The sequence below is a fragment of the Gorilla gorilla genome, chromosome 20, assembly GCF_029281585.2.
Source record: "Gorilla gorilla gorilla isolate KB3781 chromosome 20, NHGRI_mGorGor1-v2.1_pri, whole genome shotgun sequence".
NCBI lineage: Eukaryota > Metazoa > Chordata > Mammalia > Primates > Hominidae > Gorilla > Gorilla gorilla.
Genome location: NC_073244.2, coordinates 13,385,506 through 13,397,959, shown reverse-complemented (window position 1 = coordinate 13,397,959; position 12,454 = coordinate 13,385,506). Strand labels below are relative to the sequence as shown.

General features: G+C 56.8%; 1 protein-coding gene across 1 annotated transcript; it reads right to left on the bottom strand.

Moving 5' to 3' along the window:
* Positions 1–50: 50 nt before the first annotated feature.
* Positions 51–11,817, bottom strand: MCOLN1 (mucolipin TRP cation channel 1). Its single transcript, XM_055371477.2, has 14 exons — positions 11,256–11,817; positions 8,876–9,081; positions 7,435–7,602; positions 7,133–7,298; positions 6,436–6,544; positions 6,104–6,200; positions 5,807–5,906; positions 5,361–5,467; positions 5,094–5,243; positions 4,863–4,964; positions 4,353–4,475; positions 3,553–3,768; positions 388–518; positions 51–282 (listed from the first exon to the last, which is right to left on the bottom strand). Exons 1-14 carry the CDS (start codon positions 11,284–11,286, stop codon positions 246–248), a joined length of 1,743 nt encoding a protein of 580 aa, XP_055227452.1. The 5' UTR covers positions 11,287–11,817; the 3' UTR covers positions 51–245.
* Between the last annotated feature and the right edge of the window lie 637 nt (positions 11,818–12,454).

Sequence of the window (12,454 nt, the reverse complement as noted above, 5' to 3'; positions counted from 1 at the left end):
CACCGCTTAACGCAAGGACTGCTCCTCGCGCTAAAAATGAAAACGACACATTTATTTTCCCTTTTATTCAACACCCTCCCCACCCTGTCTCCCCGCCCCCAAGGGTCCGACACGAAAGGTCCAGGCCCTCCTCGGGCGCGACAGGGAGCCGATCCTTAAAAGCAAACCCTAAAAATAAATAAGCGGGGTCGGGGACGGGGGTCTCTGCAGTCCAGGGCCTACGGTCCAACGGCAGTCAGGTCGAATCAATTCACCAGCAGCGAATGCTCCTCCGAGGGGTCCCTGGAGGAAGGAAGCAGGGAAGAGGGGCGTCAGTTTTCTCTGGCTCGCTCCCCTTTCCCCATTCCCTAACCTCCAATCTGAATGTGCCAGACCCGGGACTCGAACCTTCCGCAGCAGCAGAGAAGGCTGCAGGCCGAGCCGCTCCCGCGGCGGAACTTGCCGGAGGTGGGGCTGTCCTGGCACTGTGCGATATAGGCCTGCAGCTCGCTCTCCTCTGCGCCTGCGCCGCCGGGATGCTGGGGAGAGAAGCCGGGAGGCTCAGCCTGAAAGTGGCTCCCAACCTCCAAGGCCCTTGAAGTCCGCCCTCCCCTCCAGCCATATGTGCATCGCTTCCCACCTCCGGGCCTTTGCACTTGCTGGGCCTGCTCCACCCGTTGTTCCATAGTTTGCTTGCACAGAGGGACCTACCCTGACCCCTGAACGTGGATACAAGCTGTGTCTTTGCCAGTCTGTGTCTTTGCCTTCTGCTGTAGGTCCAGCACCTACAGACCTAGAGCCAGGGCTGACATGACCTCGATGCTCAGAAACCATCTATTGAGTGAGCTGGATGCACGCTGAGCACAGCAGTGGGAGCAGGGCCTGAGTCTGCCCACCTGAGTGGATGCATGTGTGTGATGTCTACGTGCTAAGGCAAGACAGGAAGTAGTTCCAAGGGCCTGAGTCAATGTGTCTGTGGGACAGCTGAATCCATGCATGGGGAAAAGGGGGTGTACCCATCTGCCGGTGACATTGGATGTGGCAGAGTCCCAGCCAAGGCTTCCTTCCTCTCACTCGGCCTCATGGAGGGGCCATCTTTTCTCCAAGTTTTTTCAGGCTACTAGACCTTTGTTTTAACTATTCCTTCCCCTCGGTGCACTGCCCCTGGGCTCCCATCTCTTCAGTCTAGAGGCGATGGAAGTATTCAATATCTATGCTGTCTAATATGGCAGCCACCAGCCACACTGGCTTTTGAGCACTGGATACAGGATGGTGCAAGTCAGGGGCTAAATTTGCAATTGTACTTCATTTGAATTAAAATTTTTAAAAAATTGTTGTTTTGTCTTTGAAGCAGAGTCTCGTTCTGTCGCCCACGTTGGAGTGCAGTGGCTTGATCTCGGCTCACTGCAACCTCTACTTCCCAGGTTCAAGCAATTCTACTGCCTCAGCCTCCGGAGTAGCTGGGATTACAGGTGCCTGCGACCACGTCCGGCTAATTTTTTGTATTTTTAGTAGAGATGGGGTTTTGCCATGTTGGCCAGGCTGGTCTCGAACTCCTAACCTCAGGTGATCCACCCCCCCCCCACCCCGGGCCGCCCACCGGCCTCCCAAAGGGCTGGGATTACAGGTGTGAGTCACCGTGCCCAGCCGGAATTAAAATCAAAATTTAAATAGCTGCATAGGGCTAGAGACTAGGGATGGATAGAACATTCTAGAAGCTCTCCTGGATCTACTGTCACACCAATCTAAAGCAGGGGTCCCTCTGCAACCTTCCACTCTTCCTTCATACCTGTTACAAGTAGGTCATTGGTCATGGGATGTCTGTTCCTGTGCCATCCTTGCCCACAGGCCTTGGACGGATCATGCACACCTGATTTTCCTCCATGCCCAGAACCCAGCACAGATCTTGGCCCTTAGATATATCTGCTGAAAGAATCCTATCTACCTGCCACTTCCGCATCCTGCTGTGTCCCCTGACCCTTGCAGCTTGCAGGGAAACTACTGTTCCCAGCCACCCTACTAAACTGAGGACAGAGGGGTTAGGAGCATGGCTTCTGGAATCAGACAGCCCTGGGTTGAGCCCAGTTTTACTGCTCAGAAGCTAACCTGGGCCGGGAACAGTGGCTCACGCCCGTAATCCCAGCACTTTGGGAGGCTGAGGTGGGCGGATCACAAGGTCACGAGTTTGAGACCAGCCTGGTCAACATGGTGAAACCCCATCTCTACTAAAAATACAAAAATTAGCCAGGCATGGTGGCGTGTGCCTATAATCCCAGCTACTCAGGAGGCTGAGGCAGGAGAATCGCTTGAACCCGGGAGGCAGAGGTTGCAGTGAGCTGAGATTGCACCACTGCACTCCAGCCTGGGTGACACAGCGAGACTCCGTCTCAAAAAATAAATAAATAAATAAAGAAGCTAACCTTGGGCAGGGTCAGAGGGAGTCGGGGGCATGTCTGGGGGCTGGGGTCAGGGTGGGGTTTTTAGGGGTCCGCCATAGGAATGGGGCCAGCTGAGGGTCACCATGTTAATGGCAACGTCCCAGGGTCAGTGACAAGGTCATTGAAACTGTATGACTTAGCTGGGTTCAGTGGCTCATGCCTGTAATCCCAGCACCTTGGGAGGCCAAGGCGGGTGGATCACCTGAGGTCGGGAGTTCGAGACCAGCCTGGCCAACGTGGTGAAACCCCATCTCTAGTAAAAATACAAAAATTAGCCAGGTGTGGTGGCACGTGCAAGTAATCCCAGCTACTCAGGAGGCTGAGGCACAAGAATCGCTTCAACTCAGAAGGTGGAGGTTGCAGTGAGCCGAGATCATGCCATTGCACTCCAGCCTGGGCCACAGGGTAAGATTCCATTTCAAAAAATAATAATAATAATAGGCTGGGTGTGGTGGCTTACGCCTGTAATCCCAGCACTTTGGGAGGCCAAAGTGGGAGGATCACTTGACCTCAGGAGTTTGAAACCAGCCTGGGTAACACAGTGAGACCCTTATCTCTAATAAAATAAAGAATAATACTTTAATAATAAAATAAAATAGGCCGGGCGTGGTGGCTCACGCCTGTAATCCCAGCACTTTGGGAGGCCAAGGCAGTAGATCTCCTGAGGTCAGGAGTTTGAGACCAGCCTGACCAATGCGGTGAAATGCCATCTCTACTAAAAATACAAAAATTAGCTGGACGTGGTGGCGTGTGCCTGTAGTCCCAGCTACTCAGGAGGCTGAGACAGAATTGCTTGAACCCGGGAGGTGGAGGTTGCGGTGAGTCAAGATCGCACCACTGCACTCCACCCTGGGTGACAGAGCAAGACTCCATCTCAAATAAACAAATAAATAAATAAACTCTATGACTCGGTTGCCCTGTTGGCAAAGACCGACTCAGGCCCCCTCCTGGCCCAAACCCACCTTGACATCCCCCTGCGCCCCCCAATTCCGAACCACCCTCTTTTTGGTTTCAGAGTCTCCCATATTCTCTCCTGGGGTCTTCTCTGTTCACCCTGCGGTGTCCCCAAGACCCCCTCATGGCAGACTCCAGGGCACCCAGAGCCCGAGCTCGGGGCTGGGTGCATGCGGCTGACCTTGATGGTGTCGTAGGCGCCCGTGATGAGCGCGATGAAGAGGCTGAGCACCATGTAGATGAAGAGGCTGATGAAGGAGTACAGGTAGAGCTGGGAGAAGAGCCACACCAGGCTGCTGCGGCCCTGCTGCGCCTGCATGGCGGCGAACGTCACGAACATGTCGTCCCCGTTGATGAGCGAGAACAGGCACTCAGACACCATGGAGAGCGAGCGGAACTGCCAGAGGGGCGGCGGGGTCAGAGGGAGCCAAGGCATGGCCAGGAACCGGGGGCTGGGGTCAGGCTGGGGTCCCATGTAAATGGCTAGGAGCTGGCGGCTGGGGTCAGGCTGGGGTCCCACATGAATGGCCGGGTCCTGGGCTGGGGTCACCATGTGAATGGTCGGGTTCCAGGCTGGGGCCCCTGTGAATGGCCGGGTCCCAGGCTGGGGTCCCACATGAATGGCCGGGACCCAGGCTGGGGTCCCACGTGAATGGCCGGGTCCCAGGCTGGGGTCACTATGTGAATGGTCAGGTCCCAGGCTGGGGTCCCATGTGAATGGCCGGGACCACGGGTCAGTGACAGGGTCACAGGGCCGACCTAGGGTCTGGGTAGATAGAGCAGGAGGGGAGTAATCCAGGTCGAAATAGGGTCATCAACAACTGTGACAACAATAACGGCACAGGGTCAGTGTCAGGGTCACCAGGGACCACAGGGGACAGTGGACAGACTCCCAGCAGTCACCAAGGGGTCACCTGGGGGTCACAGTGTCAATGACAAGGTCACAGGGTCAATGTCAGGGACATCAGGGGTTAGATGTACCTTCACATGATAGGGCCCCAGCACGATCCAGCCACAGAAGCAGTAGCCCAGGTAGATGACAGCCACGCAGCAGCAGAAGCGCATGACGCTGGGCAGGGCCACCCGCAGTGTGGCGATGAGGATCTGGGTTGGGGCAGAGGGAGCCTCGTTGAGGGTGTGGCCACAACTCAGGTCAGCTGTGGGCACCCAGATGGGGGTGGGAGGGGCGGGGCCTTGCCGAGGGCACAGCCGGTGTGGCCATGGGAGCCAGTGGGTGCCTAGAGGGGGCGTGGCCATGTCTGAGGGGGTCCGAGGGCAACGCACGACTAGACTCAGCTGGGAGGGCACAAAGGAGCAGGCTCCCGGGGCCCCGCGCAGGTGCAGTGACAGATGTATCTGGTGTGGGCAGGTAGGAGGAGGAGGCTTGCAAGGGGCCGTTGGCCGGGGCTGGTGAGGGCTGAGTGTGTAGGGATTTATTTGGAGGGTGTGGAGTAACCATGCGGAAGGCCCAGCCGCGTGCGCAAAACTCACATTGTAGTTGTGGAAGAAGGTCAGGTAGCGGATCACGCCCACCCACACCAGCAGCGTCGAGGTGCCCAGGAGGATGCTGCAGACGTCGTAGCTCGCCAAGTTCTGCGGGTGGGAGCTGCGTCAACCTATCTGGCCCAGCCCTTCCTTTGGGGGCCTGGGGGAGGATATGGCACCGGATAGGCACTGACAGCAGGGATGGGACCTGGGGCCCAGGGTGTTGGCAGGACGCACCTTGGCCTCGATGCCGATCTTCATGATGGTGCCCGAGATGGTGAGCACATCGCTGGTGACGAGCAGGATGTACCAGCCATTGACAAATTCCAGCCGCTCCCACAGGCTGATGACCCGTCCCCGCTGCCGCCACATGAACCCCACAAACTCCTGCAGAAGGCAGGCGGGGTGAGGGCCTGACCAGGCACAGGACCCTCAAAGCCCTGGCTTTTATCGCCCCAGGGCCAGGCGGGGAGGACACCGGCAAACATGACGCAGAAGCCTCACGTTCTGCAGCAGGAAGCCTCGAAGGAGTGAGCGGGCGCAGAGGAGGAAGGACAGGGAGCAGGTGAGGATGACCACCACGTCAAACAGGAGCCGGAAGCTGTTGTCTCCTGCGAGGAGGGCAGAGCGGGTAGGGCCAAGGATGGCATAGAGCCTTGAGAGGCTAGCGTTGGTGCCAGGCCAGGGTGGAGACCTAGGGGGCTGCACGGCTGGTTTTGGTTGGTCAGTGGGCTCAGGGCTTGCTTGGGGTGAGTCAAGAACCCCGGTCAGTGCTGGTCTGGGGCTTGGGGGATCTCAGCACAGGACGGGGTCCCTGGTCTGTGCTGATCTGAGGCTCAGCGGATTCCTGGGGAGGTCACGGCCCTTAGGCAGCGCTGATCTGGGGCTTGGGGAATCCCAGGACAGGCCAGGGCCCCTGGTCAGCGCTGGTCTGGGGCTCAGGGGCTCACCGTGCCGGAAGACACTGGGGTGCTTACACTCCTGGATGCGGGCCTGGGTCTCCAGGCTGATGGGGATCCGCCCACTGTGTGCTTTGTTGTCAAACGTGATCTGTGGGGGCCAGTTGGGGGCAGAGTAAACCTTGGCAGCCCCAAGCCCCAAGGTCCACATGACAGGTGGCCTGACAGACCCCGGGCTCCCTCCCTCATCACCCGCACGCTTGCCCTTGGCCAGTGCTCCCAAGACACTCCCTGACCAGGTCCCTGCCCTGGAACTCAGGAGCCCTGTGGGTTCCCGGGGGGCCTCACCAGGATGCTGAAGGTATAGCAGTCCGGGATCTCATTATTGATGAGGCTCTGGAGGTTAATGGTCTTCAGCCGGAAGTGGATGGTGACATTGACCAGCCTAGGCAGGAGGCTCGGGTGAGGGTCAGGGGCGTCTTCGGGTCCCTTCCGGCCCCAAGTGCCAGCGTCCCCTGCCACGTGCTGACTCTGCAGCTGGCAGGGGAAGTGCTCACCCAGCAGGCACCAGTGCGGGCGGGGGGGCCCTGTCCCCACCTTAGGGAAGTAGTTGCTGGGGTGAGAGTGCCTAGTGTGCTGCCTCCCCCACCCTGGGCCCCCCTCGAGTGAGCAGGCAGTACTTGTGGAATTTGAGCGTGAGGTTCTTATAACTGGAGCTGCTTTCCAAGAGGGTGAGATCGTCGCTGGGGGGCGGAGAGGGCCGCTCGGGGGGATCCACCTGGATGCAGTCTAAGGACAGGGAGTCAGGGAAGGGCCTCAGGGGGCCGGGGAGGCCAGGCTGGTCTCCCCAGAGTCCCCAGTGGCCATCTTCCCTGTGCTTCCCCAGGGTTGGGTCATTCCTACAGGCCTGGCACTCTGTGGGCCTGCGGATGTTTTACTGAATGAGCCATATTAAAATATAACATCTGGTGCTTTCTACGTGGCAAGAGTCACACTCATACTTGTTTTTTTTTTTTTTCTTTTTTTTTTTTTGAGACAGGGTCTCACTCTGTCACCCAGGGTGGAGTGCAGCGGCGTGGTCATAGCTTACTGCAGCCTCAACCTCCCGGACTCAAGCCATCCTCCTGCCTCAGCCTCCTGAGTAGCTGGGACCACAGGGGCACGCCACCACGCCCAGCTAATTTGTTTGTGCGTAGAGACAAGGTCTTCCTACGTGGCCCAGGCTGGTCTCAAACTTCTGGCCTCAAGCAATCCTCCCTCCTCAGCCTCCCAAAATGCTGGTACTATAGGCGTGAGCCACTGTGCCCAGCCACAGCTGTTGATTTTAATCCCAGCAGCTCAGGCTCCCAACAGCGAAGCCTCGTCCTGCCCACTCACCAGTAACCACCATCGGATCAATGTCAAATGTGTCATTGGCCGGGTCCACGTGGCCTCGGTGGTAGTACCGCTGGCAGAGAGCAAGCCCTGAGCCATTGGTCCAAGGGTCACCCCCACCACGGACATACGCATACCGGCCCAGTGACACGTCAGGCAACGCCAGGTACTGTGGGCAGAGAAGGGGAGGGCCTGTGAGTCCGGCCCGCTCTCTGCAGCCCACCCACCTGCACCTGCCCGCCCACCAGCACCTGCCCGCCCAACTGCACCTGCCCGCCCAACTGCACCTGCCCGCCCACCAGCACCTGGTCCACAGCATGGAAGATGGCCTGGTACAGCTGCTCCCGCGTGTAGGCTGCGAAGGTGTCATCCGCTCCGTCCGAGTAGCCCAGCAGGAAGAGGTGTCGGAAGGCGATGGTGTTCTCTTCCCGGAATGTCACAGCCAGCTGATTACTGAGCCCAAACAGGATGAGCTGGGGAGAGGGTAGTAGAGGTTGGCATGGCTAGGATGGGGGTTGGGGTGTATCTCCCTCAGGGCCCAAGCCCTGGAAGAGGACAGGGAGGGCCCTGCAGATGTCCACTGGGGTGGGGCAGGGCCCTGCTAACTTGGGCCACAAACACGGATTTCACTTGTGCATTTCTTTGCTTTAATTTCACCCCACCTCCTGGCGTAAGCTCCATGCCACGCCCACCACTGTGTCCTCCCCCATACAACACAAGGTGGGGACTCATCTATCTCACTGCAGGGACTAATGTTCATTAAATGTTTACTGGATGTCCGATTCTGTGTTAAACCCAAACTTTCAGGGTAAGTACCATGACTGGGTCCCTTTTCTTTTCTTTTTTGTTTGAGACAGAGTCTCACTCTGTTGCCCAAGTTGGAGTGCCATGGTATGATCTCAGCTCACTACAACCTCCACCTCCTGGGTTCAAGCAATTCTCCTGTCTCAGCCTCCTGAGTAGCTGAGTTACAGGCACCTGCCACCACACCCAGCTAATTTTTGTATTTTTAGTAGAGACGGGGTTTTGCAATGTTGGCCAGGCTGGTCTCAAACTCCTGGCCTCAAATGATCCACCCAACTCAGCCTCCCAAAGTGCTGGCATTACAGGCTGGAGCCACCATGCCTGGACAATTGGGTCCCTTTTCAGAGGGAAAATTAGAGGCATGGTGACATGCTAAAGTCAGCCCAAAACATGAAGTAAGTACTTAGGGCAGTGGCTGGGTCTGATTCATCTTGGGGTTCCCAGAGCCCAGCACAGGGTCTGGCATAGGGGAGGGAGAGCTAACTGTGCAGCCATTGGGTCAACATGGTGTCAGACTGCCTGGGTTCAAATCCCAGCTCCCAATGTTCTATTGCTGTGTGACTTTGGGCAAGTCTCCTAACCTCTCAGAGCCTCAGAGTCAGCTTTTTTTTTTTTTTTTTTTTTTTGAGACAGTCTTGCTCTGTTGCCCAGGCTGGAGTGCAGTGGCATGATTTCAGCTCACGGCAACCTCTGCCTCCCAATTCAAGCGATTCTCCTGCCTTAGCCTCCCAAGTAGCTGGGATTACAGGCACCCGCACGGCTAATTTTTTTGTATTTTTAGTAGAGATGGGGTTTCACCATGCTGGCCAGACTGGTCTTGAACTCCCAGCCTCAAGGGATCCATCGGCCTCGGCCTCCCAAAGTGCTGCTTTAAGACTCTCTTCAAGGAGCACAGCAGCCACAGGTGGCCTTCGGCTGGGGCCCCTGCTTGGCTGGCCTCACCTGCACCGTGACCACCAGGATCTTGACCACTTGCAGCATCAGCTTGCAGGGCTTGCGGCCCTTGGCTCGAAACTTGTCGCAGGGACTCATGAAAAAGTATTTGAGACGACGGCGAAGGTCTTCCTCTTCTGGGGGTGTCGGAGGGGCTGGCGAAGGCCCCGCCTGGGTCCCATACCTGGGGTTGGGGGTCAGAAGCCGCTCGGTCTCTGTGGGAACAGGAGAGGGCACTGGGGTGAGGCCTGGGCAACTCCCCTTTTCCCCTTTCTCCAACCAGGAAGGCAGCACACGCCCTATCTTCATGTCCCCATGCTCCTGCCAAGGAAGAGCTCTGAGAGGTCCAAAGAAAACAGGAAAATGTGACATTGTAGGTATCTATGCACCCGTCCTGCTCAGAGGTTATGAGTTCGGGTTCGGGAGGTGCAGGGCCTGGGCTGATTCCTGCCCCTCCTGCTCACCAGCTCTCTGAGCCTCAGTTTCCTCATCTGCAAAATGGGGCAATAATATGTCTCATGGGAACGCTAAGGACTGGATGTTTATGAAGGATTGATCACAGGGGCTGGTCCATGGTGAATGTCAGAACATTTCATCAATGTTCCCGTTATTGATCTGTGGGGAGAGAATGAACTGCTCCCACTGGCTTTTCACTGGGCGTTCAAGGCTGCTGGGCTCATCCCAACTCCAGCTTCCAGACATGAGCATAGAACTCAGCCTGTATTCTAGGTTTGTCTGAACAAATACCCAAAAGATGACCTCTGGGTTCATTATAACCTGGCCCATCAGCTGACACTCTCAGAAGCCAAGGACCTGGAGAAGAGGTAATTGACAATATAAGTAATCATAATGGAACACATTCGCTAAAGACTCATTTTATCTCCCTGAAAAGCACCAGCTCCTGGAAATCATGCAGCCCTAGCATCAAATCCCAGACCTGCCACTTTACAGTAGGTTGACTCCAGGTACCTCCCTGAGCCTCCATCTCCTCATCTGAAGAGTGGAAATTTTGAAAAGGCTACCCCTTGGCTGGGCTCAGTGGCTCATGCCTGTTATCCCAACGGCTTTGGGAGGCCAAGGTGGGAGGATCCAGCCTAGGTAATACAGCGAGACCTCCCTGTCTACAAAAAAAACCATTTTTTTTAAATACTCAGGTGTGACGGCTCATGCCTGTAGTTAGTAGCTGGGACCCCATCTACCCGGGAGGCTGAGTTGGGAGGATCACTTGAGCCCAGGAGTTCGATGTTACAATGAGCTAGGATTATGCCACTGCACTACAGCCTGGGCAACAAAAAAAAGTTTATTAAAAAAAAAAAGTCCACCCTCTCCCTGAGCCTTGAGGTTGAGATCCCGAAGCTGCTCTGAGAATTCAGTGAGACACAGCAGATAAAGACCTCTTCAGCAAACACAAGCTGTTCTAATCACTGTTTATTTTTTTCCAGCCTAATGGTTAGATCTAAGCTTTCAGCAACTGCTGGAGTCAAAACCAGTCACAGTAGCCCAGAACTGTCCCTGTCACACCCCCATGGGGATGTGCTTTCTAGGGCCTGGCCCCGTGTTGCTTTCTAGGGCCTGGCCCCCTGCCTAGCAAAGCAGTCAGGATAAATGTGTGCACTGTCAGAACCTCCCTTGCAGAGAGGGACAAGTTCCCGGCCCCTCCCTTTGCAATGAGATGCTGCTGTGGCTGTTTACGACAAAGCCAGAGGGCAGGGCCCGCTTACAGAGCTGAGATTACAGCTAACCCACCCCAGACCCTACTAGCTGGGACACCGGGACATCTATCAGGTAGGGGTCCCCAGCTAGCTCCAGAAGGGGAAGCTAACACAAGGGGTCTTCCTCCAGCCTCCCCGAGGAGGGGTGGCATCAGAATTGGCTGGAAGCCCGAATTTAAGAAGGCTGCGCTTCCAGCGGTTTGGAAAGCTAAAACTCAGTTAATCGCCTGGGGGCAATCCCTCCAGCTCTCCAGGCTTGAGCTTAGGGAAGCTGAGCATTTGTCCCCTGGAATCAGGAGGGGAAGCCTGGGAGTCTCACGTGCGGGTTGGAGAAGCTGGTGCCCGCTGTCTGAGTTCCAGACGAAGTTGAGCAATCGGAACCTAGGCTCCCAGTGGGAATCCCAGGAACCTCGCCGCCCCAAAAGGAGAAGCTGGCGGCACGGCGCGATCCCTGCCTGAGTTTGGGAACCCAGCAGAGCCTGGGTTCAGGAGGAAGAATTGGAGAGGCTGGTGCCCACCCGCCGCCCAAGTTCTAGGAGCCGTCTGCCCATTTCTCCACCGTGAAAAGTCAGCGCTGGAGCTTAGAAAAAAAGAGACTAGGAGCTCCGCTGCCCCAGGTCGGAGAAACAGTCCGCCCGCCTGAGTTCGGGGCCCCACGGTGCCGCCCGCGCCCTCACCTGAGCCGCGCGGACCCGCCGGGGCTGTCATGCTGGGGCGGGAGCGCGGGACGCAGGCGCGTACGGCGGGGCAGCCTGGGTCCGATCGCCCGCCGCTGTCACTGCGACCTCGCTCCCTCGCCGCGCGGCTTCAAACCCTCCGGCATCAGCTGATCTGTGCCTCGGTCACGTGACCCGGCAGCCCAGAGCCCCTCACGTGACCGCCTCTGGTCCCGCCCCCTGCGCCACGACAACCCCTGCCGGAACAGCGCGCATGCGTGCCTCTGCCGGCGTCCTCAGGGTCGAAGGCAGTCGCGAGGTCCTAGCGCCGACGCGCTCTGGGTGGCGGGGGATGGGCTGACTCTGAGTTTGCCAACGACGAGCTCTGCCCTGGCTCCCGGCCATGCCCCGAATCCGGTGCCAGGCTCGTGACTTCCATGTCCAGAGCTTGACCCCTTATCCTCCTTGGTGCCTGGTGATGACCCTGCCTACTATCTCAACGCTTTCCTCTTTCTCCCAGAAACTCCTTTTACCCTTCTCCTGCGCATCTTCAGCAAACACGATTTCCTAATTATGTATCAAATAGAACCACTTATCCCCACCCCATGGCCCCCAGCCCAGAGTCTTCCAACATTCCTGGCCTGGATCTTTGCAGCAACCTCCTCCCCGATCTCAGCCTCCCTCCACTCCACTCTCTACCCAGCAGCCACAAGCATCTTCAAAGAATAATTCCTATCCTTCCTGCGAGAACCTGCCCTCGGCTTCCCATTGCTCTGTAATTACAGGCAGAGTCCCCACTCTCGTCCATCAGGGCCCTCTGATTTGGCTCCTACCTCCATCCAAAGCTCATCTTTCTATAGCCCCAGAGCCTTTGCATACTTTTGCCCTGGAGCGTAATGGTTAAGAATTTGGACCCTGGAGGGCAATTGGGATTTAAATCTAGGCACTGACAAATGCCACTTCTACATCTTCCAGAGTCCCTTCAACTCCAAGCTGACCGCAGTGGGCGGTGGCATGCACCGACAATCCCAGCTACTCAGGAGGCTAAGGTGGGAGGATCGCTTGAGCCCAGGAGGTCGAGGCTGCAGTGAGCTATGATCACACCACTGCACTCCAGCCTGGGCAACAGAGCAAGACTGTCTAAAAAAAAAAAAAAAAAACATGTGCCTCAATTTTCTCATTTGCAAAATGGGGATATTCAAAGTCATCTACCTACTGGG